The sequence below is a fragment of the Dicentrarchus labrax genome, unplaced genomic scaffold (assembly GCF_905237075.1).
Source record: "Dicentrarchus labrax unplaced genomic scaffold, dlabrax2021, whole genome shotgun sequence".
Lineage (NCBI taxonomy): Eukaryota > Metazoa > Chordata > Actinopteri > Moronidae > Dicentrarchus > Dicentrarchus labrax.
In genome coordinates this window covers 14,999,652-15,027,500 of record NW_026136720.1, presented here as the reverse complement: position 1 = coordinate 15,027,500, position 27,849 = coordinate 14,999,652, and the positions used below count along the sequence as shown (strand labels likewise).

At 41.4% G+C, this 27,849-nt stretch overlaps 2 protein-coding genes and 1 long non-coding RNA gene across 4 annotated transcripts; 2 read left to right on the top strand and 1 right to left on the bottom strand.

Moving 5' to 3' along the window:
• On the top strand, nt 1–10,671 carry pidd1 (p53-induced death domain protein 1). Its single transcript, XM_051382000.1, has 15 exons — nt 1–1,010; nt 1,229–1,642; nt 1,778–1,930; nt 2,043–2,094; nt 2,190–2,391; nt 2,932–3,081; nt 3,196–3,369; nt 3,470–3,617; nt 3,693–3,828; nt 3,915–4,065; nt 4,264–4,387; nt 4,540–4,655; nt 5,998–6,105; nt 6,413–6,609; nt 9,294–10,671. The coding sequence occupies exons 1-15, from the start codon at nt 395–397 to the stop codon at nt 9,526–9,528; spliced, it is 2,976 nt and encodes a 991-aa protein (XP_051237960.1). The 5' UTR covers nt 1–394; the 3' UTR covers nt 9,529–10,671.
• Nucleotides 7,893–13,431, bottom strand: LOC127353069 (uncharacterized). Its single transcript, XR_007881226.1, has 3 exons — nt 11,676–13,431; nt 9,222–9,414; nt 7,893–8,832 (listed from the first exon to the last, which is right to left on the bottom strand). It is a non-coding gene; the product is annotated as an uncharacterized LOC127353069 (long non-coding RNA).
• Nucleotides 11,398–26,305, top strand: slc25a22a (solute carrier family 25 member 22a). Of its 2 annotated transcripts, none has more exons than XM_051382029.1 (11): nt 11,398–11,576; nt 18,757–18,953; nt 19,065–19,190; nt 19,326–19,381; nt 19,648–19,738; nt 20,341–20,395; nt 21,107–21,167; nt 21,401–21,545; nt 21,640–21,794; nt 21,877–21,952; nt 22,213–26,305. In XM_051382029.1, the coding sequence occupies exons 2-11, from the start codon at nt 18,934–18,936 to the stop codon at nt 22,364–22,366; spliced, it is 939 nt and encodes a 312-aa protein (XP_051237989.1). In that variant the 5' UTR covers nt 11,398–11,576; nt 18,757–18,933; the 3' UTR covers nt 22,367–26,305. The 2 variants fall into 2 exon arrangements, with proteins under 2 accessions (XP_051237989.1, XP_051237990.1); XM_051382030.1 differs by lacking the exon at nt 11,398–11,576 and adding an exon at nt 14,904–15,005.
• The last annotated feature ends 1,544 nt before the right edge of the window (nt 26,306–27,849 follow it).

The following is a 27,849-nucleotide window of genomic DNA, read 5'->3' as shown; positions in this document are numbered from 1 at the left end:
CTTTCAAAACATTATCGGACATAAGGAAGTAAGGTGTAGTCAGTGAGTGAGAGAAACAGGGAAACAGAGACTCGTTTAACACATTGTTTAGTAAATAACACAACGGTAGCTCGTGAGTGACATTAGAAACTGAACATTAGGGTCAATAACGTAGCAACAGAGGACAGAAGATGTTTATTTTTTAGGTTATATTCACGTTAAATATGATGAGCCTACAACATAGCCATTGCTAGCTAGAAGCTAACATAACTGTTACAGCACGGCAGTGATGGATCTCAGTCCGACTCTAATGACAGTGAACGCATCTGATCGTGTCATGAGTAACATTACAGACACATCCTGTAGCAGTATTTTACTAGCTGGTGGGAAGCGGTTATCTAGCTGTCTATAAACAATGGCTTCAATGGAGAGAGGCAGCGAGGAAGAGGCAGCTCCTGATGAGGAGGATGGAGACGAGGAAGGCGGTTGGATTATAAAGCCAGGCAGGTCGGAGGCTGAAGAGGTGGAAGTGACACCTGCTTGTAACGGGAAGGACCCTTGTGCAGACATTTTGGCGCAGAGGCTCTGGAGAGGACTGGTGCACCAGGAGGAACCAGAGAGGAACACCAGTGGAGGGATGTCTGACGGTCAACCAGACGATGCTCCCTCGGTGTCCCCCTCCAGTCTCATGGACACCTGTGGTCCTTCCATATCAAGCCTCTCCTCCTCTCACTCACCCACCCACCACCATGCCAACTTGTACTCATCCTCATCCTCTTCTTCCTCTGTCTTGTCTCTGACTCCACCCTTGCCTCCCTCTGTGGAGCTCCCAGCTGTGTTGACTGATACAAGACTGACCCTGGATGTGTACCAGGGAGGAGCAGCTGCACTGCCTCTGATTTGGAGGTCCATCCCAGGGCAACTGGGGGGTCTCCAGTACGTGAGACTGGGCTCAGAGGACAAACCAGGCCTGGATGGTGCCCTGGAGGTCCTACACCATCTGACAGAGCTGCGCTCACTTGCTATTCGGGGTATTCATTATCTTCATGTGGTATCAGCTGCTTGTTAGCATAGGAAGTAAAATGGCTTAATTAAACATTGTTTCATTGTATTTATTGTTCTTAGCATGAGCAAAACTTTTACATACAAATGTAGATACAGTAAATAGGGTGTTAATACATTATAATAATCATTTCCTGTCTTTCTCCTTGGTTTGCTCCAATATTTGTCTTTTTCTCTCTAATTCAAGGACACTGTTTTTATGACTCGCAAGGTGACCCGCTGCCAGGGCTCCTCACCACTTTGCCCACATCTGTTTCCTCCCTTTCTCATCTGGTGCACCTGGATCTCTCCTTCAACCAGCTCTCCTGTCTGCCATCCTGCCTTCTCAGCTTGCCCGCGCTGTCCTCTTTGCTCCTCTGTCACAACCACCTCTCGGCCTTGCCTCCTGATATTGGCCAGCTGTCCTCCCTCACCTACCTCTCCCTCCTGGGGAACAAGCTGGTCTCTCTCCCCCCAGGTGTGGGTCATCTGAAAGCACTAGAGACACTGGATATTTCACATAACCTCCTTCAGCAACTACCTGATGAAATTGGTTCCCTGGAGGAGCTGGTAAAGCTGGAATTGTCTCATAACAAGCTGAAGCAGCTACCAGAGAGCATGGGTAAGGGTGTGAGGGTGAGTGGGTGTGTCAGTGAAAGACCATCACAGAAATTAACTGCCATTCTTATTTTGTTTCATGATAGTTAAATTCAAGAATGCACAAGTAAAAAAAAAAGGTTCCTTTTTTGTTGCCCAGGCTCTCTTCTCTCCCTCAGAGAGCTTGTCATCTACAGCAATGACCTGCGGCTGATCCCACATTGTCTGAACAAACTGCCTCTGCTGAAAATAGACGTGCGTGACAATCCTTTGGGACAACCCCCGACCCCGCCTCCTCTCCCTCCTACACCTTGTGAGCAGAGAAAAAAAAATTGATTAGTGCAGTTAAAGCAGTTGTCATTAGATACTGTGTTTACATTTGCTCTCAGCATATTCACTGGGTAGCATCACTGTTTTCTTTACAGATCAAGCAGAAAGAAAAATTCCAGAGTTGCATCTCGGATTTAAGCAGCACAGGTACAGTCTCGCTCTCAGCACGGAAACAATTTCAGTATTGTCAATTAAGGCGTTTCTGACAAGATTAAAGATGTCTTGCTCCTTTTGCTCCTTAGTTTCTGTGTTTCGTCTGCTGGGTGTCATGTGTTTCTCCCAGGGGGGGCTGAGCTGCTGTTCCCCCCGGGGTGCCTGGTGACAACCACAAGACTGGAGTGGGTTGAGAAAAGGCCAGAAAGGAAGTGGGTGTGGTTAGAGGAGCATGACATCTTACTGAGTCGTCCACTGGAACTTCGTCCTCATGGAATTACATTTTTAAAGGTAATAAAAAAGAAATGGGTTTATCGATCTTAATGACCATTTCTAGTCGAGGAACAGTCCGATTTCACGCAGTTTCTTTGTCTGTTTGCCACTACTCTGAGGAAAACAGTTGTATAATGTTGTCAGTGGCTCTGGAGGTACTTTGACAGGGTTATCTCATCTATAACAGTCTGCATTACATACATGTGAAGTGGAGTTCAAGAGACATGGGCATTTACCAGGCAGGGAGGATCTAATGGAAAATGCTATCAATTTGCATTATGGGAAATGTAGGATCCAGTGTTTTTGGAACTTGACCTAATAGGGACTGTAAGTCAGGATATCTCAGCCTCTGCTGCACAGATTTTGAACATTTACTTTTAAATCTATCTCTCAGAAGTTCTCCAATTTTATGGAAGTGCAATACTTAATTACTGGACTACTTTAAATTAGTACAGTAAAAACTATTAGAAAAATATACAGAATTTGTGTTTTGTTCCTCATAGGGTACTTTGGTACATTTGTGTGATGTCAACTGATTAAACTTTGAAATCCTTACAGCCTGTGGATGTGTGTGTGCCATATCCTCGGACGAAAAGAAGGGAGGTGGTGGTGCAGAGGTTTGACGGACAGTCATGGAGCACTCTGCCCACTGTTCTGAGGAGAGGAAGTGAGGGGCATAGCAGTCACCCTGGTGGACGTCCGGCCAGGGTAAAGTATCAAACCTCCCACTGCTAAAGAACAGTTGTATTTAAGTTTTTTTTTCTCTGTAGCACACATTGTAATATTAGTGTTGAAAACAATGATGTCTTGGTGTACCTGTAGCTGGCCTGCTGTGCGGTGAACCAGTTCTCCTGGTTTATGGCCGTGTCCCGTCCAGTAAAGGACAGTTGCTCTGTCACACCAGCTGGAGCTCTGCTGGTGTCCAGCTCTGACCCTGGAATTAAGCTCCACTTCCCTCCAGACTCCACCGTGCAGACCCGCGCTATAACTTTACAGGTAGTACTACACTATATGAGAGTTTGTATCAGTTTGTCACTGAGGTATCTGTGGTTTGCACTGTGGTTTGCAAGGCTTTAGTTCATATCTCTTTCTGTAGGTGCTGCAGGTGCCTATGTCAGAGGTGCAGGCGCTGTGTGGTGATCCTCAGGCTAGTGTTAGCCCTCTCCTCTGCCTCTCCCAGACTCCCAGCATACATTTCCTGCAGCCTATCAAAGTTCAGGTCCCTCTGCCATCTGGAGTCACAGGTACAAAATGTCATATACTTATATCTTCATCCTCATATATGTTTATAACAGTATTAACACTGTGTCATTCTGCAGGCCACACAGTTGATATGTCCTGTTTGCATCTGCTACATGGAGACCCCAGTGCTCAAACCTGGACTGACATTACATCGCAGGTGTCTCTCTACGTTACCCATTTGTATGCTATTTTCTACATCACACATTTCTCCTGGTAAGTTCTTATAATATATTCTCATAATGTGTGTTTTATTTATATATTTACATTGTGTTAACACAGCTTTGTGTGCACCATCATAGGTACTGGCTGTGGTACACCACTCATCGCTGTGTTAGCGGGGTAGTCAGGAAGGTCTATCAAAAGCTAAAACAGTTCAAAGTCCAGTTCCTCGTCCTCCAGCGGAAAACTGATCCTTCACAAGTTATGCTACAGTGTTTACCTTCTAACAAGGTTTGTAATTCTCCTCCTGTCTCTGCTGCAACTGTGTAATCTAATAGAACTTCCAGCAGCCTATAAGCCCTCTTCTCTCAGTGTGTTGTGTCTCAACCTCGGCACTGCATAAGTCAAACTGATTTCATCATGGGCGTTAATGAAATCGTAACATTAATGCATAAATGCTAAACAGAGATTGTGATGCTTCCTGCCCAGGTGGACAGCAGAGTGCAGTCTCTGTCAGAGCAATATGATGGACCACAGCCTTCAGACCTGTGTGACCTGCTGGAAGGAGAGCAGTTCTTTGCTGGCTTTGAGAAAGGCTTAGATATCAGCACAGGTCTGAAGTCCTCTTTGAGGTCCTATCTTACATAAATACACATTTTTTTCTCCCTTGCCTTCAAAGGTCTTTTGATGTGCTGTTGTGTAATAATTGTCCTGAAACAACTTTTTGTTAGAAGTCTTGAGAAGATATTTTCCTGTTTTCTCTAGAGAGCCCAGACTGCGTGGGAGGAAGACTGCGTTTTGAGTTTTACTCCAGCCTGAAGAATCTGAAGGAAGTGTACATCTGTCCAGCTCAGGGTCAGAAGGGGCCAGTGAGGGGACAAGTAAGACATGTTTTACAGATAAGAAAGTGCAGTGACTAGAAATAATGATTTCTGCTGTGTTTTCTGTTGGTATACAACAAAGTCACTTATTACGCTTTCATTTCTACATCACATGGCAGTGCGACTGGTGCAAGGACTGCATGACCTCACCTATGTTATAACAACCAATAAGTAAAAGACTGTACATATCACTTATATACATACAGTACAGTACAGTCTACACTAAAGCCCCATTCGGACGGGATTAACATTACAGGGGGAGGTAGGGATTAAAATAGTCACTGTAGTCCTCAGTAATGTACCTCATCGTTCCAGGGGGCATTTTAACCATCGGAAAATTACAGGATGTGGTCTGTAATATACAATGATATTCAGCAAGACAAAGATAAAAGAGAGAGCTAAATGTCTCTCCAGTGGGGGCATGGGGGAAGTTGTGAATTTGGTGGCGAATCAAAAATGATACTGCTTCTTTGAGTCAAATCTTAACCTGCTGTTGTAATCTGTTATTTTTGGAAGCTCGGAGAACAAAGTGACACAAAGCAGATTTCACTTCAACAATGTTCAATAGTTTAAAGGAAGCACACAGAATTATATCGTCAAGAACAAACAATTTACATAAAGCTAGAGATAATAAAGAATTACATGGAAACAATGGGGTAGTCATAAGGTGTGTAGGCTGGTAATGAGACAGATGGGACGATCACGGGACAGAACAGCTTGTGCAGACATGAGTCAAGGTCAGATTTAAAAAAAAAAAAATGTTTAGGGTGTCATGATAATTGAATGTCACAGGGATAGAGAAATATTTCACAACACACACAGACATGAAACACATTGATATCATTCAGCGTGACACACACTCCCTGAGGATAACATATCATATAAACATCCGTATATCCGCTCAGAAATGATAGAAAAAAGACGTTTCAGAACTTTCCTGAGAATCCTCAAATTTTCAAGTTATCTTCAGTAGCAAAGTAATCTAGTGATTGTTGTCAGTACATGTGTGTGTACATTGCAAACAGGAACTGCTAATAGCTAATTCAGCATACTTTTAGTAGTGCCAGTTTGCCAAAATGTAAGCAAATGTAGGCCTACCTGTAGCTCACATTACAACAGCCTATTTCATGAGTTTACTCTCCTCAAAACACAAACAATTGTAATGGTCTCTAATAAAAGCTATATAAGCTTTTAAGTCCAGTAATTATTCGGTGTAAATTAGAGTATTGCATTGTATAACACTGTAAAATGTACCAGTTCACCGTGGCTGCCCGGGTCAGTGTGAGTTAGAAACGCTGTTATTTTGTCCCATGAATCAATGAGTTTTGTACCTCTGTTACAGGTGTCTTTTTATAGAGGGGAGATTCCCAACAATCTGCCAGAGGAAGTGGCGAGGAAGAGGAAAGGAGATGACAGCCAGTGGCTTGCAACTTTACCGCTAAGACTTCCTGTCAGTTGATGTTTTTGTTTTATGCCTTATTTCATATGAAAACCTAGATATGTTTGGATGTTTTTTGATAGTAAAGGAATTAACATGAACCTATTGGTATTCTTACAATGCAATATAATATTAGAATAATTGTATATTCTTAGAAATAGAAATACAAAATATGTGTTCCTCCCATACACATTAGTATTTAGCATCTAAACTAGATGCTTATTTTTTTTCCCAACTGTTTGTTAGCTGCTACTTACAAATAATGTCACAACCTGAGTGAAACACTGCACATATGATCTCCTCTCTGTTTGTGTCATAGGCTCTAAACTCAGAAAATAATTTCATCATGGAGGAGCTGCAGTATCCTCCTCTGAACCTGGGTGACCCTGAGAGCGGCTACCTCACAGAAGCCAACCTGCTGTCCATCTCTCTCCAGATAGGACAGGACTGGCGTGCTATTGGTATCAATCTTGGCTTAAGCTACCAGGAGTTGGACCGCATCCAGTACAAGTACAGGTAGGAAATGACAGATTGCATTATGTTCAGTAAGAATGTCTTAACTAAACTCAACAATATTTGCAATTCTCAGGTTAGGATATTTTCTGATCTGATTGTTTTTACAAGCTATTATTAACCTTTTAGATCTAAATTCAGTGCTATTATATGTGTATTTTAAGTCCAAGGCTCAAAGGCGACTTCTTAAGAGGATTGTGCAGCTTTTGCGACCACTAAACCTGCACAAATAAAACAAAAAGAAACCATGTAATTCACAAAGCACCTGCAAAGGGGGAAATGCATGCCCCTCAATGTGCTGCTAAGCAAATAGCATCTTTCTGTTCTGCTGCTTTTGGGATAATATGCATACATTTGGTGTAAAAAAACAGTCTACTTCACAAATATAATTTCACATGCAGTTAAAGTGAAATTATTTGTGTCTTCAGAGAGTTGGTGGTAACTGAAGCAGTGAGCCAGGTGAAGCAATAGCACATCACAGTCCATCATATGCACACATGAGGCACATACAGTACAAACCTGATATTTATCATGAGGGAGTTAAACTGTGAAACAACATGAAACATACTGCGGTGAGAAACAGAAACTATGGTTACGCACTGGAAAGATAACAGCTCTCCATGAACCCAGAAGCACAAGGGAAAGCACACTGTTAAAGTACCCTAGATAACAGTCACTCTGAGAAAACACTCCATAAAGAGTGAGTCATAGGAAAACAAGAGACATCCTGCACATAGAAACAAATGAAAGAGCATGGGGAGATAATACTATATAATCAGGATAAAATTATATATTACAATTAAAATTACAATAAGTTCAAACATTTTAAGAAAGGAGTGGAAAGTATTATTCTTGCAACTGCATTTATACAATTTTTTTTAACTCAAACGTTGCTTAACCACGTCATGTGATACAGTCACTTCTGGATCCGTGTTTTTGTGTCAACTTTGAACTTGTATTGAGGGAGGCTGCAACCTGCAGCCACGAAATGGGCTACATATTCATTTCATGCTATTATATTCAATTCATTCAAAAGGGCTTTATTGGCATAGGAAACAGGTTTACATTGCCAAAGCAAGTGTAAAGTATATGTACTTATTATAACTGTATGACAACGAATACAGAGAAATTTAACTTTTAACTTGATCTAGTCTGTGTCAAGTCTTGCTCAAGCTGCATAAATATGGGTGGCCATCCATGTTGTCAAAATCAGCTAAATATTTAGCCATTTATATTTAACATAACACTAAGCTACACTTTCTGTACTCCAGCACAACAAGCTCTTGTTTTGCTGTGAAAAGTCACCTCAACTCTCAGTTGGTTAGACACACAGCGAATTAAGCAAAAGGAAACATTTTCCTGCAGGCTGCAGCATTTTCACTGAATGCTGGACCAAATTCAAAACTTACTGTCCCCATTTCTCACTGTGACTCAAAAACATGGCAAAATAAATTACCCTTTAAGAACAAATATTACTGGCACAGCTGCAGAAAATTGCAGATGAACAGATGCAAAACAAGGGCAAATTCTCAGCTGTGGAACTTTATGGGCCTGTTGTCGTGCTGTAATATTAGCACAATATCTTTTTTGTGAATTAGATGTCAAGACGGGGTAGTGATGAGCAATTCATGGTGCTATCAGCGGCTGCAAACCCTTCTTTGTGCATTCGCCCCTCAGACACCACACTGCCAAAATATATCTACAAATTCTGCCTGACATGTTTGGTTTTAGTGTAAACTTTGATATGACTAGAAAAAAATTCTTATCTGTGCAACATGAATGTTTACACAGTTTAAGCTTCAGCTACACATTCATATGGAAGCAGTGCTCAGTTATAATCAAATGAAGAATTCCAACCTCAACCTGAACTGTTTAATCTATAATCTTGTTCAGGAAATAGTAAAATGTGTAAACCTGCAAGAGAGATTTATATAAAAATTTACATTTTGTGTTTAAAGTATCTCTGCATGGGTGAATGATGTAACCAGTGCATGCACACGTGTGCTAGCACAGCCAAAGCCTCTAAGGGAACAAGATGGAGTGAGATGTAATGTGACTGAAGGAAAACCGCAGTGGGAGAGAAATGGTAGAGAATTTTGATTGTTTTAATCTGCACTGTCAGCCATCACTAAGCCATCTGGGACACTGCAGGAGATTACACACAGACTGATGCTCATCTGTCCCTCCCCCTACTCCTCATGCTCAGAAAACCTCTCATGACGCATCCTGGAGTTGGAGGAAAAATGCATTATGTAAAAAACCATACATATGCATGTTGTGTAGATGGTTTTCTGTGTAAGGCTTTTATACAGGAATGCATTCACATGTAATGCTTACAATGATTTGTGTATTCGACAGAAGTTCCTAAATAAATGTTTTGCTTTGGCACCGGGTGGTGTATAGCCTAAATCCGTAAAGATTTGATGCACAAATATCCTCAATTGTCTATCTTTTAGCTGCATGGAGACTCTGTATGATTACGTTTTTAATACAGTGTGTTTATTAACGTACAGTATCTAGAAAATGATTTTATCCTACACTGGAACTGGAACTGGAACATACAGTGCTGCTCAAATATAATATCTGAAATCTAAATATATATTTACATCAGTTACCTTTTAATCCTTTGGTAGGTCACTGTAGCCGATATATAACATGTTTTATGTATGTTCTGCTCTCCTCAACAGGGACAACCTGGGAACTTTGGTGCTGGACATGCTTTTCCACTGGGCCCGGGGACAGAGGAACGCAGGACCAGGGGCAGTGTCGAGGCTCGTGTCCGCTATGATAGAGAGCGGCAGGAGGGACCTGGCGGATGAGATTGAGGACATTGTCAGTATAGGGAGGAGAAAGTACTCAGAGTCACTGAGGAGAGTGGGCCTGGAAGCAGAGGGCTCCTCCCTCGGTGAAACACAGCAGTAGAGGAACCCACACTGGGTGCAGATGGCTGACTTACACTTGAGTAACCCGTTTGTTTACAATGTCCCCCCCCCCATCATCTCATCCTGCTGTCTAAACAACTGTCCTAGAGTACAAAGAAATCTCTCAATCATGATAGCCAGAGACTAGCTGGTGGCCTTTCAGAGACCTACAGGAGACAGGTGAAATGGATGAACTGCATTTAGGTGGATGGCCTGTGGCTTGTTTTCACCACTTTTTAAAAACTATTTCAGTGTGCGAGCAACACTGTGGAGGCTGGTTCCCGACAGCAAAATAAATGAATTGAGGAAACGTTCTGCTACCAATACCCGGAAATTTCTCCGATACTGCCCGAAATACGGTATCAGAGAGTATGCATCTGTGCACCGATCCGATACGGGGTAATTTATTAGCCCTAAAATGGGATGGCGAAGTGACCCCCCTCCTACGACTCTTACAAAGGGTTTAACCTGAGCCAGGCCACACAACTGCAGCAGACTTACACACACAGACTTTGTAGTATTTGTTATAAAATAATAATTTACAGAATATATATATTTATTTCTATTTTTTAATGCACATGTATAGGATTCGTCCTAGGAATCAATATCGGGAAGGCAAAACATCTCTAATGAAAGGTAAATGTGATAAAAATAAAAACACTCACGGTAAGTCTAAATTATGAAACACTAAGTCACAAGTGACTTTAATGACTTCATTCTTAATATTTTTGTGATTAGTATGTCATAATTTGGATTTAGTATCTCATTACTGTCACATAATATTAAACCAAAGCTTATAATTGACACAGAATCTCCTAATTTTTGACAATGTCCTCATTATGACTCAGTGACTCATTTGACTTACTGTGAGTATTTTCATCCTAATGTTATGTTTTATTTTTTCATTTTCCAAGAAATTAAAATTCCATGAAATTCAGGACCGAGTTAAGAGGCTGAACAAACACTGGGAGCTGTTGGGACTTACTGAAAGTGCAAGAGGAGGCCATTTTTATGGTTGATTAAATGTCTTCCTTGTGTGCCTTTGTTCACCTAGAAACCAGCTCAGCTGCAGCACAATCTCAGTGACAAATCAGGAAATGTTTTTACATTGTTTTCATCTTTAGTAAAAACTCATATAAAGAAATGTGTCAGCTATTTTCTTCTGCTGGGAGTCCTGTAGTGCAGCTGGTCTCAACCTGGGGGCCGGCTTCATCGTGGGGGCCTTCTTTATTTTAAAGGGTGTATATTTAGAAATATAAACGATAGGCCTATATCTCAGCATTTTGTTCATTTCTGTAAAGAAAACTGAATGAAACTTTAAATTCTAGATTATTTCTTAATTTATAAACTTTAAAAACAAATCTCACAAGATAAAGGTGAAGACCTGAACACGAGCTACATGCACAGAGCCTTCAGTCTCATCCTGCATTAGAAAAGTATGCAGTTAAAGCAACCTAAGAGCTAACAGAACAATGGCAGAGCATCAGGGAGAAGAAAACATTAAATTTGTGAACTGACAGATAAAAGGGGTTTGTGAAGCACTGCTGCAGTGAGTCATTGGCTGCTGCATGCTGCCCCTCATCCCCAATATTTCAGCTGGAGCCATTTTTCTATTTTTGGGTGTTCAAGGTCATCAGGTTGAATCGTCACGATGACGCTTGTCCGCCGTCCCCTCCCTCCGCTCCCCTTTTTACACCTATTACTGCAAATAATATAGATGTGTGTGTACTTCTACTACACACCACTAGAGGACCCTTTTTTTAAAATCCCTTTTCTGTTTCTTTTTTTTTTTTTTATTCGAGTCCATCGCCAGCGAGGCTGCTCCCTCCTCCCTCCTCCTTCCTCCCTCCCTGCCTGCTTTTACTCCCACCTCCTCTACCTCCCTCCACTGGACTCAAATGCTAGTAACACCGGTAGGTTAGCTATTGTCGGTCTGTCAGCCAAAGAGACAGAGTCAAAAATTATAATAATAGTAATAATAATAAGGCTTTATTTTGATTTTCACAACCACAACCACACCGGGAGAGATAACGGAAACGGCCGTATGTGGTATGTAGATAACGGGATGCAGTTTTAAAGTCTTGCTGGCTGGGTGTGTGATTCAGAGAAATGTGTGTGTATGTTGGTTTGGAAAAAAAAAAATCTTACCTGGCAATAAGGTGAAGGCGACACATTGAAGCTATTCACTACTAACTAGCTAGTATTTCCGACGGGCATGTATTAATTATATACGGGGCTGTCGCTTCGTTGTAAGAGGAGCAGCAAATTATTTTATTTTTAAGCCCCGTTATGTGACAAATGTTGCTCTTTTATTTAAACATATGGTTCAATATGTAACGTTAACGTTTGGCCCTATGGCAACACGTAACGTTGGGAATAATAACGGTTATTCTGGAGACGTTGGTATATTTTTGCCTTGTCATATTTTACAACCGACGAGCCGTTGGTCACAGGTGTAACGGTTATTCTCCATCACGCCGGAGCACAAACGCGTCATATCTCACGGTTGTCGTGGTGTTGAATGGACATTTTTTTTAAGCCTGTAATGGTAACCACAGAAGAGTAACCGGACCAGCTACCGAATTTCTCCCAGACCGTGCCAAAGGGGGCCAACTGCGGCCGCCCTCTGCCGGCTTCCGCTCAGTAGTGAGGGTGTAATCATCATGTGGGCTGGGATGTTGGTAGTGGAGGGGTAAACCCACTTAAACGGTACCCACCTCCTTTCTCATTGGTGGAGGGGAAAGTGAAGCTACTCACCTTTGACAGACTGTAGCTAAACATTAACATACTGTTAAGTTCTTAGTGCAGAATGAAAGTTAGGCAAGATTATAGAGAGTATTTTAAATGAAATAATTCCTCATTAATGCTGAGGCCATTTCTATTTCACCCACCTTGTTGTTCTGTTAACGTGTAAGTACACTGTGGAGGACATTTTACTGCCGCAGGGTGTAAGGAAGGACTTGCAAACTGCATGCTTTTGAAAGAAGAACGTTTTTAAGATGTTACCAGTGTATTAAATAGGGCTGCACCATTATAATATAGTCAAAATCTCAATGTGCAAACTGCAGGAAGCTGCAGTTGTTCGATAGAGGTCAAGTGAGCATTATAATGAGGTACTGTAGTATTGAAGAGATACTCTGGTCTACAAAATCCTGTTCCCCAGATTTAGCAAAACATGTTTGTTTGGTGCAGACCCCAGCAAATTAGGGCTGTCTATTGGCAAGAATCTGGCGATATAATCGGTATCATGACCCAGGAGTTACAATGTTTTATATATACTGTAAGCAATGTAAATTAAGTTTATTTTTTTAAGCAACTAGAACAGTTTGTATTTATCATAATCCCTGTAACATCCAACATCATAGCCCTCAGTTAACAACACTCCTATCTAGTGTTTGTGGGTTTGAATAACAAAAATGGATACAGTGTTTTTGAGAATCGATACAATATCACAAAGCAAAATATCACCATACAGTGCGACGGTTTCTTACACCCCTACAACAAATGTTACAAAATGTTAAAAATATCTGTCAAAAATAATTGCAATATGATGTTTTTACCATATGGTGCAGTCCTAGTATTTAATAGGTTTTGTTGAGTCCAAGCAGTGCAATAAAGCATTCCTGCAGCCTTGAAATAATTGATGAGGTTAGCCAGTCTTGGGTGTACAATGACATCCTATGCTTTCCAGTGGAACTTTTGTACCTTTTTTGGACTGCAACGCTGAAAACATCGCTTTACTTTCATTCAGTAGATCATAAACATTGTGTTAAATATTAATTTTATCTGCAATGCAGGACTGCAGGCATATAGCATCCTCTGAAGGTTTGCTTAAATCCCAGAGCCAAGGACTACTAAATGTCACTAATATGTGTGTACTGAATGGAAATTACATATAGCCGTGCTGGTGGGAAGATGCTGTGCTGGTTGTGTGAGAGAGTTACAGTCCTTCAGGCCATTACTGTAATCTGAAAATGGTAACCAGATGCTTCAATGGTGCATTTAGCTTTCTAGCTTACACAGTGGTCTTATTATTTTCCTATCAAGGCTGTAGGAAAGCTGAGAGGGAGGCAAAACAGAAGAGACACAAGAGAAAAGACCCAGGTGACTTTAGAAACTGGGCCATCAGGGATACCTGTGGTGTCAGAGGAGGGACTAAACACTACACCACTTCTCCTGCACTGAAGGGGAATTTCTGTTGCCCTGAAAGTTGAACCCAGCTTGTTATTTCTGATCTACAGCAGGTGATTACAACAATGCATCACTGTGCAGGTTTAATGGCTGCAATATGAACTCAATGTAGAGGACCTGTAGTGGAAATGCATCGCTGTGCCCAGATCATAACTCTCACTCCACTGGTTGTAAATGGAGATTGCGAGAGAGGTTTCATAAGTAGGTATTAGGTTTATAATCCTGATGCTGTTGGGAAGAGGGAATAGTAATCAGATTTATCTGTGACACCACAAATTTCATCCCTTGTTTCCGCCGTGCTGTAGCTGTACAAAAATAGACTGCATCTTATAAACCAGTATTTGAAAAAAAACACGATAACAGCTGTTAGGTTTTCACTCATTCAAGCCTATATTTAAACTTGAAGAACCTTTGAGGTTGCCCACAGTTATGATAATGTCGAGTTACAGACGAGTTAAAATTAAATAGGACAAAACACAGATGAGAATAAAGAAAAGAAAACAGGCATTAAAGCAAGTAGCTTTATCATCATGGTTATAAATTGTTCGTAAGTTAGTAGAATATGGATTTTTAGTGTGTTAAAGATCTTGGGATAGTGTTTGGGACACTAAGAGAAAATAACTCGGGTCATGCTCGGGGAACCTTAAGCATAAGTCATTTGAGGGAGTTTATTATATAACTATTTAAAACCCAATCCTTTTAGAAATAGTTGATGCAACAAACTTACACAAGGACAATACCAAGCTGGCAGTAAGTCATATAATACTAGCTCATAGTAGTAGCAGTGATTAAATAATGCCCACAGATTAACTTCTTTACTTTGATTAATACTATAAAATAATGTCTCCAGAACCAATGTGAAAGTGGACAGATTGGGTTCTATATTTGATCTGGCCTTTGTGCTCTTGCAGCTAAGAGAAGTTCTTGATATCTGAGAATTGCAGGGACACACTTGTGTCTGAAACAGTCCTCAGAGCAGCTCCCTGCGTTGATGGCTTACAGCTCACAGTGCATTAATCAAACCAGTTCATGTGAGACAGATGGACTGGTAACAACAGCCTGTTCTGAGATAATGAGAAAGGACCCGTGTGATTTTCCTTTCTTTACTGTCTTTTTTGACTAAGCCACAGTCACGTGAGTGGAGTGCTGACTACCACAGTGCTTTGTCACTATAGGCCGCTCACTTCCTCCAATCAATCACCAAACTCAGGGTCATTTAGTCAGCAAGACCTTTACTCTGTTTGGCACTCGACAACAGAGAGGTAGCAAGGAGCTGGGATGGACAAGGTAAATTGTTCTCTGTTTGATTTGAATGAGAGGAGTATAATTTGCATTGAGCTTTGCATAGAAAATTTACTTGGATTTGGATTTGTCTCCAGATTTTCAGTATCTGCAGGGTTATTTTGTGATTGAGACATGTCTTATATATTTTTTTGGAAAGAAAAGCTTAGCATCTTCTCTGTCACTTATTTTATATATCTAAGAAATGTTAGGAAAGTTCATGAAAAGAAATGGAGAATGATTACATGAAATGCTGCCATCACCATACCTGCTTATATTATGCCAGTATAAGTCTGAATCTAAATTGTCCAGTAAGCGACTGATCCTGTGAAGTTGAAATGAATCCCAGAAAGATTCAAGAGAACATTTCATTCATCACATTCTTCTACATATTACCTGAACTATTTAAAATCTTATTACATAATAACAACTTATTGTGTGATAATCCACAAAGACTTTTCAGTTCAGTCAAAAGACTTAACAGCCCGGTGTGAAGGATTTACTGGCATCTGACGGTGAAGTTGCAGATTGCAACTACGGTGGCTGTGAAATGTGTGAAAATACAAACGTTCCTATCTAGAGCCAGTGTTTGGTTTGTCTGTTCTGGGCTACTGTAGGAACATGGTGGTTCAATATAGCAACCCGCTGCTTCTGCAGATAAAATATAAACTGGTACACAGTGGACCTTCAAGAAATCAGGATTTGTATTTATGATCACCTTTTCATAACATACATTATCTGTAAGCATTTAACTTTAACTTTACTTTTTTGCACTTGTTATTGCCTATTTTAAAAGTTTTAGTTTAGGCATTTGATACCCTAATTTCTAGCAAAAGAAGATTGCCTGCTGCTTTACTGACAAGGTTAAACCCCAGTGTCCTCGCCAGTAAAACAGTTTATTGCCTCATTGCTCAATTTGAAATGATGAACAAGGGTCAAAAACAGAGGTGTTATCTGTTGGTGCGCGAACTCCTGAGTAGTTCTTTAATCAAGTGCATTCAATAGTTGGTTTAGGGGGCTGGGTGAAGTTATAAGTGAAAGGTTCTGCATGGCAGACAAGTTGCGTAATCGCCTTTTCTATTGTTTACTCATCAGTGCTTATCTCATACCTTGAGGTACAAACTCAAAATACGACCTCTGTCTGAATGTGTGTGTATAAGAGGGAGATGTTTGAAGTCACTTGTGTTTGGCTAGTTTAGATTAGGAGGTTTTCAGTTACTTTAAATCATTTATTTGTCTTATTTATCAAGTCTCCTCTTTAATAGTCTAATTAACTGAAAAATGACTTGGCATCCTCTAAAGTGATGTAAGGGTTATGTGGTCTGGAGAGAAGTAATATCAGCTCCCATGCACTTTCTTAACAGTTTGTTTTTTCTCTTGCTGTGAAAATAAAAGGAATTCCTCAGAGATTGCGCCTATGAGTGATGCCACTGGGCTGTGGACACTGCACACTGAGGCCAGTTGTTTCCGTACAGACTCCAATTGTCATGACAAGACAGTGCAGCCAGGCTATATGGGTCAAATAAATGTCCTGGTGCGGACACAGTTGTATGGTGTAGATGAATTGAAGTGGACGAGTGACGCCGTAAGCATGGTAAAGGAGGAGGCAGATGCCAGTTTGATGGGTGACTCATATAAGACTGCAGTGCTCTTTACAACCCATACATTTTCTCCTCAGTCTTATTAGCAACAGAACATATAGTCTTCTGTAAATTATGGTATGAAGAGAAACCAGTGTGCTGACTGTGGAGTTAACAACATGTCAAGGAAGTCCGTGACAGGAAACAGGGAAATGAGAGTAGCAAGCAGTATGTGAGAAGGTGGACTGCTCGGGGAGAAAATGCTGAGGTCCGTTAACAGTTAGAGATGAGCAATGGAGGACGGCTGTGAAGTTGGTGGTGTGAAACTCCAGAGAGCAGAGAGGACAACACCCAGCCAACAGAGACCAGAGAGGCAGCTCTCTGACCTGTTCAGTGAGGACTCCCCCCTCTCCTCCCCCCTTCCTCCACCTCTGGAGCAGCCAGCGAGGGCCTCAAGCCCTGTCCAAACTAAACACACCAGACCACAGCTGCATTCATGCCGAGATCCAGTTATGGGAAAACCTAAACTTCCACGCATGCCGTGCAGTCTTTCTGACTCTGAATCTGAGGATTTAGTGACACTGGTGTCACACGACTAGACACAGAAACACTTCACAAAGAAACCCACAAGTCAGCAAAGATCTGAGACGGAAAAAGCTGTGTTTGAGAGTCGTGACTCGTGACTGAGGGAAATGATGGGGGAGGGCTGGTGAGGAGGAGAGAGGAGGAGGCGGGTTGCACACGCAGAGGCTGTTTGTGATTGGTGGATGGAGGGGGTGGAGAGAATGAAAGGGGAAATGGGAAGCATCTTTTCACACTGAGGGCATTCTGTACCAAAAATAGGGAGCATCTTGGCGACATCAGACATATTTCATCTGTTTGCTCGAATGTGATTGTTTTAGCACGCAGAGGATAGAGCCTCTCCTATATGACTCCGGTTTCACAGTGAAAGAGCTTATGCATAAAACATTCATGTCGTGTTCAAGGACACGCATGACGTGCAGATGTTCTAGTGGTGATGGATTTTTTTTAACAGAAAGTAATCCCTCTCTAGTGATTGCTAAAGCTCTTATTTTGAAGGGTCTGTCAGCAATGTCGCCAAATTCTGCCGTGCAGTGGTTAACTGTGGAAATGTCCTTTAGAATTAATCAATGACACAGAGTTTTTGATAATCGAGGGGGCTGATTGGGGCGGATTCAACAAGTCGATCAATAAAAACCAACTGCTCTGATAATTGATGAATACATTTTTCAAAGAAAAATGCCAAACATTCCTTCACTTCAGCTTCTATGTTGGGAGGGTTTGCTGCTTGTCTTTGTCTTACATGAGCATATGTGTTGCTTGCTAGGTCTGGCATTCATCAGTGGTGTATCATGTGCTTCTCATTTTAACTGGGCTTAGATTCAATTGCCCAACTAGCATACAGCAGTACTGTGAGCATTTTGTCTTTGTGCTGGTCATCAACAGTGTAGACTTTCATACTTGTTTTCTAAAACGTCTACATTAAAATACTAAACCGGCGTTTTAGGATTTATCCACTGTGGTGGATAGAAAAAGATGCATTTTTAAATGTAACCAGCTCAGTGTGAACATGCTCTCAGTTCCTGTCAGCGCTAAAGGTTTGGTCATTACTTGGAGGGGAAATGAACTCCCGACTGAAGTTAGGACAGCAGAGTCACTGCCCATCTTTCGTTGTAGTTTGAGAACCCCCCCCCCACACTGCCATCTCACATCTTCACATCTCACGTCTTAAAATAAACAAACACACTTAGGATGCAGCTCATTACATTCTGTTAGCTGTTTATACGGGAGAGTTGCACTTCTGGAAATCTTAGATGGCATCTCTTATTCCTTTGGAAAGAAGTGTCAAATCAACGTAATGTAACAAGACAAGCAATTTAATCACACTACCTGGGGCTTTTGTAAAGTGTGATGGACCAAACAACAATCAATAATTGATCATGGAAACAATCATTAGTTGCAGCTATAACTCACTGATATTGATTTTTGGGGGGATTTTTTCGCTGTGTATTTTCATGTAACAGTTTAAAAGTCTATGCTGTAGGCAACATTTGTTCATTGTGACTTTTTAAATGTACTGATCCTCTGTTTTGTGGAACATCTACTTCATGAGATTGATGAATGTGAACAGGTCCTTGTGTGCTATTTCTTTCCAGATATCCCCTAACTTGAACTGACAACAGCTGCAAGGAGACGAGTGGACATAATCAAACTACATAATCCCACTTGGACAGCAACACACGACTGTAACAAACAACCAAAGACAAGGACAACCCACCGAGTGAATAGCTAACAGACAGATTGACACTTTGACCAGCCAGGGCTTTACATAAATGGCTGACAAGCAGATCAGGTAAGGTTGAATGTGAAACGGCTACAACACAGTGGCTTTTTTTTTTTCACGTATTGACCTTTCATATTTCATGTTTTTGTCTCTTCCTCTATGGTCGTCACCGTCATCCAGTTTGCCTGCCAAATTGATCAATGGGGGGATCGCTGGCCTAATTGGAGTGACCTGTGTGTTTCCCATTGACCTGGCCAAGACTCGCTTGCAAAACCAGCAAAATGGAGCTCGCCTTTACACCAGCATGTATGAGATTTCTGTATTTTCCTTATGAACAGTCTGTAACTCATTGGGCTTTGGTCAGAACTAATCAGTAGTATCACCAAGCTTCTCATCAGATTCTTTGACTAACAAACCACAACTGTTGTATTTGTGTTTCAGGTCAGATTGCCTTATTAAGACCATCCGGTCAGAGGGGTATTTTGGGATGTACCGAGGTAAGTCTTTTACTTTGACAGATTGTTGTGTTTAATACATGAGCTCCCTGAGATGTCAGACCAGTGTAAAAAATGAGAGCGTCAAATCTGTTAGGCAGCTTCATAGTGAGACTACAGACATCAAATACAGGGATCTGTGTGTCACTGGTACAGGCAATTATTGGGAAAAAACCTTCCACCATTCACCACCTCATTCTCTCTCTCCCTTCTCTGTTTCTTCTTTGTGTCTCTTTCTTTCTTGCTCTCTGTCCCTTTTATCCTCCCAGGAGCGGCGGTAAACTTGACACTAGTCACGCCAGAGAAAGCCATCAAATTGGCTGCCAACGACTTCTTCAGGCATCACTTCTCTAAGGATGGGTGAGGCATGAAAGTGCTGACAGGCCAACTTACACGCACCCACTCCCCTCATTCTCACTCTGATTAACTGCTGTGTTTACTAACATGTAACCTGACACATTAGCTGTCTGTATTCTCACCGAGCCTCTAGTTAATCCTCCACTGTTCTGTCATCTCCTCCAAGCATTTCACGGCGGGTTGCTAACTGTCTGGTTTAAAATGACCGAAATGCTTGCGCGTGTGCCAGCAGAAGTCTCGTCTGAAGTAAAATTAGCACACAATGATATCACATGTCAAACATTAGCAACCGTCATCTGGAGTTGCTGAAATCAAGCACCCATTGTCCTCCATGAGCACTTTCTGCATAGATAAACCTGAAGGTTTCTGGGGCATCTATCTCCATCTCTATGGTAACAAACATGCAGGCTGATGAATGATTGACTTGTCTGGCCCAGCCGCTCACCTTGTGAATTATTAATCTGCCCTTGTACCTGACATGTTGATATGGAAGACAAAGATTAGCATCACCAACACAACTCCCTTTTTGAGGACTGCAGAAATAAAGTTGTCTGGTTGTGCTTGTGCATGCATTTAATTTTCTTCCTTATGTTCTTTTCCCCCAGAAAACTCACTCTGTTCAAAGAGATGCTGGCTGGGTGCGGGGCAGGTACATGCCAGGTGAGTGAGTGAGGGGCTGCTTTAATTGCCTCCTCCTGTTCTCCATCTGGAACTGCTGCCTTTTGCACTGCCAATGTCAGCTCACGCACAAACCACTGGGCCTCAGCCATCGCCTCATTTCTCACTGCCTGAAGCCAGAATTAACCACGACCACATTTAAATGAGAGGTGGTAGTCACAGAAACATGCTTGCTGTTGGTCTCTGTAGATTGACCCTGTTATCTGGGATCTCAATGTGACTTCTGATGTTCCATTTTCATGAATGATTTTTAATCACTAAAATGTCCCGTTAGCAGGCGATACACTGGCAGCTAGATTTGAGTGATCAGATAAGGCACTGTGAGAGTGCTTGGCCATGTGCTCTGAGTGAGTGAGTCACAGGGAAATGCCTGTTGTCAATGAGGGCAAAGGCTTCAAGCCCGAGGAACGTGATTAGATTAAGTGTAGCAGACCTTGGATTAAGATTGCAGTTGAGAACATGGCCATCTCACCCGTAATCCAGTTAACTAGTTACTACTGCTTGGATTACAGAGGAAAACAAGAGTTGACATTTAGCTAACGGATGCCAGTAGATTTACACTGGACACACATTTTGCTTGACACATTCAGTTCTAATCAAATTACTTCACATTCACATGGAGGTAGATTTGAGCTGATTTGTTCACTCTGTGCATATGTTGTTACCTGACACCTTTGTTTTGTTTTGTTGCAGGTTATTGTCACAACTCCTATGGAGATGTTGAAAATCCAGCTCCAAGATGCTGGACGAATTGGTAAGAGGAAATGAAATCCAGATGGTGGTTTAGGAAAGAATGAAGGGGAGAAACTGGAGAAACAGTGGCCTCATGTGGTCATCTCAGAGATTACAACACCTTTATTCTGCTTTCTTCTTAATGCTATGAATTCAAAATGTCTGCCCGTATATCTGTTCTTAGCACTGTGTGACTCTTGTAGCTTTATATGAAACTCGTGCTGTTGTTAATGTTGTGTTTCTTATGCTCCGTAGCGGCTCAGAGGAAGCTGATGCCAGAGACGGTGGCAGCAGGTACTGTGGAGACCAAGTCCCCGACAGCCATGCAGCTCACCAGAGAGTTACTGAGGGAAAAGGGTATTGCTGGGCTCTATAAAGGGCTTGGTGCCACATTGCTCAGGTAAAAGAGAGTAGTAGTAGTAGTATCACTAACAAACAAAAGTAATGAACTTCACATGACTTACTGAGATTGTCTTATTTGTCTCTTTTTGCAGGGATGTTCCTTTCTCCATCATCTATTTCCCCCTTTTTGCCAACCTGAATAACCTGGGCAAAAGAGGCGTAGAAGGGCCTGCTCCTTTCTACGTGTCGTTTATATCAGGCTGCCTTGCCGGGAGCACGGCGGCTGTTGCTGTCAACCCTGTTGATGGTGAGCTGTGGGACATTGTTACATCGATGTGTGCGCCGTTAGTCGATTTTATATATTCACCTGAGCTCTGTGTGTGTTGCAGTGATAAAGACTAGACTGCAGTCGCTGAACCGAGGAAGCACAGAAGACACATACAGTGGAGTGACTGACTGTATCAGGTGACCTCATTATGTCTTTACTGCTGCAGCATGTGTGTGCATAGTCAAGTCAAAATGTATTAAAAGTGAACTGTCACACAAGATTGCCTCAACACACTTTACATTTTAAAACAACAGCTGAACTAACAACAATACAATTGATATAATGTGTTGTTAAGAAAGACTAAGACATCACCAACACCATATCTACTGGCACATAACTCTTGCTGGCTGCATGTTTCACTTTTTTAATTAGCTTTTTTAATTTTTGTGCTTTTCAGGAAAATCCTGCGTAATGAGGGTCCATCAGCCTTCCTGAAGGGAGCCTACTGTCGAGCCTTGGTCATTGCACCTCTGTTTGGCATTGCCCAGGTGATCTACTTCCTTGGTGTGGGTGAATTGATCCTCAGCTTCTTGCCTAAAAAAGACAACTAAGAAGCACCTCTTTTCTGCCTTTCCCTCCCATAATGCATCACACCAACCGTGTGAGGATTCATCTCATTCTGAAAGAAGTTTTTTTTGATGGGTCAAAGCATGGCCAATCCGTATATTTTGTTTTACATTTGTTGTGTTGAATGTTGAAATAGTTTAGGAGGGAGCCTTTGTTTGCCAAGCTGCCTGTGGTGGCACATGAAATTCCAGTAGGCATGCTCAGCTAGCTCTCTGGAAATTAAGCCACAAATATCAGTTGAAGTTTTAAAGGAATATTGCTTTACAATTACATTTTATTGCATTTTTGAATATGATTGTTGAATTTTCCCAATACTTGTACTGCCCTTGGTTGCTGCAGTTCTGCAAGCCCTACAGTACCAAATTTAGGTACTGAATTAGTCATTTACAGTACTAAGTTTTAATTATAAACTGTAACTAGATGAATTAAATGCACATACTTTAATTAGAAAAATATGTGAGAACATTAGATCTGGTAGAATATTTACTGCAGATGCCATTCAAAGAATTCCCCCCAGACCTTATGTCTTAAAAGATAGCATACTTAGAGCAAAATATATGCCTCTGTTTCAGACAGACCCAGGGAATGTGTTGATTTGATACCAGCACACCCCCTGTGATCTTTCCTGAGAAGCCACATCCCTTCCTGTAAGTGGTTGTAATGAACTCAACCATTCAGCTCCGAGCAGACTTTGATTGCCTTGGCTTTTTAAATAGATCAGGTTCCATCTGATATTTAGTGCTACCACAATGGTTGGACTGTTTTGCCTCTGTGAAAGATATCTCACGTTTCATAGTCACACACTAAACTGAGGAGACGGTGAACAACATTTGGGCATTATTATGCACTACCAAACTATGTGTAAACGTTAACCTCGACACAGAATCACATGAAAAAAACTGCTTTTATACTTCTTCCTATGGGTCAAAACCTGTTGTGCTTGTGGCCACACCCCAATCAGTGATGTCACAGTGGGGGTTCAGCCTTTGACCGATGATGGGAAAACACCTGCTGTGACATCACTGATTGGATTGTGGCCAAAAGTGTAGCACGCTTTAAAATTTTCAGTCCACGGAGAACAGTGCAGTTTGTGCGATTTTCTGCCCCTTTGTGATTCATTGTGTATTCAGACAAAAGCATTAGCTGTGAACACTAAATGGGTTGAAAGTAATTTTAATAGAATTCCTGATTATTGGTAGATGTTCAGTAATTATGCTGACAAATGGTCAGACATCGTATGCCGAGGCCTCCCGATTACAGTCATCCATTGTGGAGCCAGTAAGACATTAGCTGGAGTAGTAAACCCCTTGGATCCAGACATAATTATTGTTGTTTACACATGAGTTCACGCTTGATTTAAATTCTTTGTCCGAACTTGAATTCAGTGGCAGGAGCCAAAGAGCTAATGAAAAACATTTCTTTATCAGAAAATTAAACCAATGTGGTTTCAGTGTTTTATGAGTTTTACCAAACATCTCTGCTTGTTTGCTTTAGAGGTTTTGTTTGCTTTAAGCTGCTAGGGAAAGCAGCCCCGTCGTATCTTGTTTATGCATCACAACACTGAAGCCCTGCCATTGGTTTATCTCGCCGGAGATCAAGGTTTGATGTGTGTTATCCAATCACATTCCTTCCTCGCTCCCGCTGTTCAAGCAGCTCGTCAATTGTACTGTTGCACTGTAGATACGCGATGCAACTTTTCAGTGTATTATCATTTGTGGGAGTGAGGTATTACCAATATTCCTTTCTATAGGCAGTATAGCACTATATATTTCTACGTGTTGTTTTTTCTGTGTCAAAGTGTCCACCTTAACTATATTGTACATATGCAGATGATATGAACTTTATGTTTTAGGATTTATTGTTTGTTTTGTACATGATGGCTTATTTGCACACCTACCTCTCCAGCTCCCCCCCTCGATTCATATTGTGGTGATTTTATGTTACGATGATGTGGACATATCAAATGAAGGAACATGTTTTAATGCAACAAGCATCATTTAAACTTAAATGCAGCGTATCGATGAGGGTTTTTTTACTGTATGCAAAAGGGGAACACTAGTGTAGATAGGATGGTTTTTTGGAGGTGCCATTTCTCCCGTGCTGTTGGTCTAAGCTGGGTCGGCCGTTTGTCCTGTTTCCTACAGTTTTACTAACTGGGACCAAATGAAGCATCATATAATGATGATAGCAATGTAGTTAGTTTTAAGTGAATGACCTATGGCACTACTTAAACTGGGAATGAACTAAAATGAAATACACGGTGGACAAGGCCAGTAGGGACCTGCTGACATCAGACTGTAAATCTAACATCTGTCTTTTTGAATGGTGCTTCTTTCACGAGGTCGCTGCAATACGACGACGGCCGCACTAACGACCAGGGCTGTACCGACTGAAACACATGCTAGCGAATCTTATGTCTAATCTAATGTCTTAACTGAAAGCCATAGGTCAGGGAGGGGCAAAAGAACTACTAGATATCGACTGGCACCTCCAGCCATGTTGACAGATGACAGCTGAGCCACAGGAAAGTGGCACAAAAAAAAAAAAGACCTGCCTACTCGTGTGAGCTTGTCTTTATGAATTACTGTTGTAGTTTTTTCAACATTCCGATTGCTAGTTCATCTCATATATATGCCGTGTATTGTGATTATAATGCCTATTTTTGTGTTTTTGTGAGATTATTGTTATGATTTTTGAAACCCCCCCACCCCAACCTAACCGAACCCACCCACTCCCCCCTGGTTGTTTTCAGATTTTATCGTCTTGTTTTTGGTTGAATCTTGAAAATGTTGTGCAAAGTCATTTTGTTTTACACAGCTGTGAATTTTCACTGACCTTGTGCATTTGGTTATGTATGTGCGTGTGTGTCTGACTGTGTGTAGTTCTGTAGTTGATGTGTAGTTGTTAGTGTGACACTGCGGTATTTTTCTCTTTGATTGTCAGACCCATGCTCTCTCCCCTCTTTTCTTCTATCTGTCACACTTCTCTGCCATCTCCTCTCCCCAGCATCCACAGCCAGGGGATGCAGGTTAATGCAGAGGAGCTCTAAAAACACCAAATGTATGACTTAGAGTGTATACAATCAAAGAAAGCACAAAGGATTATTAGGCACAAGAGACCACATGGCCCACTTTGATTATACTCAGACAAAGTCCTTTTCAGAGCAATGTGCTGCTTTTTCAGATATGGATTAAAGTCTGATTTATTTCAGTGGAGATGTCATTTGAGATTAACTTTTTAGTCTTGTGAGAAAGTTTATCTATGTCTGTAAAACTTGATCGATAGGGCTGAGACAACAGGATGAGAGACCCTATTGATGGTGTCCACTATGTTAACCATCAGCAGTTATCCACAAAAAAAATGTATATCGCCTACATATTCTAAATGAATCAGATATAAGAATGTAACTTAGATATTATAAGATGTATTATAAATATAGTGAAGAGTTTATTAAGTTTTAATCGAAAGATTTGTGCTTTACACATTCACTGAAAAATCCATGAACCAGCTCACTGATATGCAATAAGTAGGAGACACACACAGACACACACTTGAAAAAACAAAACAAAAAAAAGAAAAAAGAAATCACAACACAACTTGTCAATTAAAAATCACACAATGTATGATGCAACTGGGGACCTTGGAGGCTTTTTGGGGTCTGAGCTCTCTTCATGGCCTCTGTTGTCTTCCTCCAAGAGGAATTGTGCATTACAGCACTTTAATACAAGGACCCCCCCACCCCCACCCCACTGTCCATCTACAAAGTCTATCTGTGACAAAGAGGGTGTTTATGAATACGTGTGGTGAATGACACCGTTGTCCTACACACTGATGACAATACAATGGAAAAAAAATTAAGTAAAATATTGTGTTCCCTGTCACAATTTGCTGTTCAATAAACTGACTGTCCTCAAATTGCCTGATGTAGTTGTCTGTGCTGAAGGTTTTTTTTTCTTTCTTTCCGCATCATCACTGTATCTGCTTTCAAGGTCCAGTGGTCGCCTGACAGAATACAAAAGAACTGACACTGCCATTTTTTTTGGCCTGTAATAGTGCTGTGAAAACTAAACAGCAGGGCGATGTTTTTAAGAGTGCGAGGATGACAATGTGGGTCCTCGGGGCAACGAGAACAGCTGAGACTGTTGTGATGATTTGCTGCCAAATGGAGCCACCAGGTGTCAGTGTGGGGTCGCAGGAGAGCTGCAGTCCCTCCGTAGTAGTGCTACACACTACAGGTGTAAGCTAAGCTTGGATGGTGTGGCAGTAAATCACGCTCCGATCTCTCCGTCTGGATATGTTATTGTCAGTCATGCAAGTTTCTGTCTCTTGCAGCTGTGATACTGCGTGTACACAGATGTGCCTCTTCTTGCCTGTGATCTGTGTGGTTTCATGTGATAAATAAGGTGTTTCTATGTGATTATAAGTTGCATGATAAGGATATGGAAATGTTGTTTTCTTCTGGATTTCACCGAATGTTTGATGTTTATAAATCCCTCATGGTTGCTGCACGTTTCAGCAGTACTGATGTTATGACAGGGGTTATTCATTATTAATCCCTTGCTGTTTGTTATGTATATTCAACATTACTGTTTAGAGTTTGCAGGGTGCTATTTTGCAGCATTATTACATCATAGCACCTTCATATAGGCCTTACCCTACACATGCACACACACATTGGTGTTTTCTATATGTCTGTGTCTTTGTATCCAGGTCTTATTTCAGCCAGAGTTAGATTTCATTTATTGAATTTTGTGCCTCTTTGAGAGATTCCTTTCATCAGACTATCTACTCCAGTGTTTACACACATGAGAGATTAGCCAAAGGCTCATTTTACCACAATGACAAGACTTTGAAATATAGAAACGAGCATCCGCCACTGTTCTTATGCTCATTCGAATCCCTTTCATGTGTCATGACTTAAGCTTCCCACCGTGAACTATTCTTAGTCTCTCGTGCTTTCTAGCAAGAGGAGAAGAGAAGGTAGAGGAAACGGTAGTCTAAATTGAGCTTAAAGGGAGAGGATGATGGAGGGAAGTAAGACAATCAAGAGGTGGAGACAGTAAAGGACCATCGATAGAAGGAACAGAAAGCCGGAGGAAGGGAGGGGATGGTGTTGATGTGTATATAGGTCACTAAATCAATGGGAATCAGGTTTTTGAAAGGGAGAGTAGGGGGTAATCTGGGAATAGACTGTGGTCAAATTAGTCTGCAGAGAATACTCCTAACAAATGAAAAAACATTCTCAATAGTGAACAAATCGCGTGGAGCGCAGTGCAAAACAAAATATAATCAAATGGAAATCACTGCAGGATGCTTTGAGCAAATGACCTTCCCAGCTCTATTGACAAAACGCAGGCAAACTGTTAGTTGCGGTATTGCAAACGCTCACAGCATTTGCATCCACAGTACAGCTCTACTCATATCCTTTTGAACTGTAATCTGTGATATCAGAGAGCCCCATGATTGA

Coding starts and splice junctions, on each gene's coding strand:
- pidd1 (XM_051382000.1), top strand. CDS start 395: ATGGCTTCAATGGAGAGAGGCAGCGAGGAAGAGGCAGCTCCTGATGAG. Junction 1,011..1,228: donor GCGCTCACTTGCTATTCGGG/GTATTCATTATC, acceptor CTCTAATTCAAG/GACACTGTTTTTATGACTCG. Junction 2,095..2,189: donor CTCGGATTTAAGCAGCACAG/GTACAGTCTCGC, acceptor TTTGCTCCTTAG/TTTCTGTGTTTCGTCTGCTG.
- slc25a22a (XM_051382029.1), top strand. CDS start 18,934: ATGGCTGACAAGCAGATCAG. Junction 19,382..19,647: donor GTATTTTGGGATGTACCGAG/GTAAGTCTTTTA, acceptor TTATCCTCCCAG/GAGCGGCGGTAAACTTGACA. Junction 21,953..22,212: donor GGAGTGACTGACTGTATCAG/GTGACCTCATTA, acceptor TGTGCTTTTCAG/GAAAATCCTGCGTAATGAGG.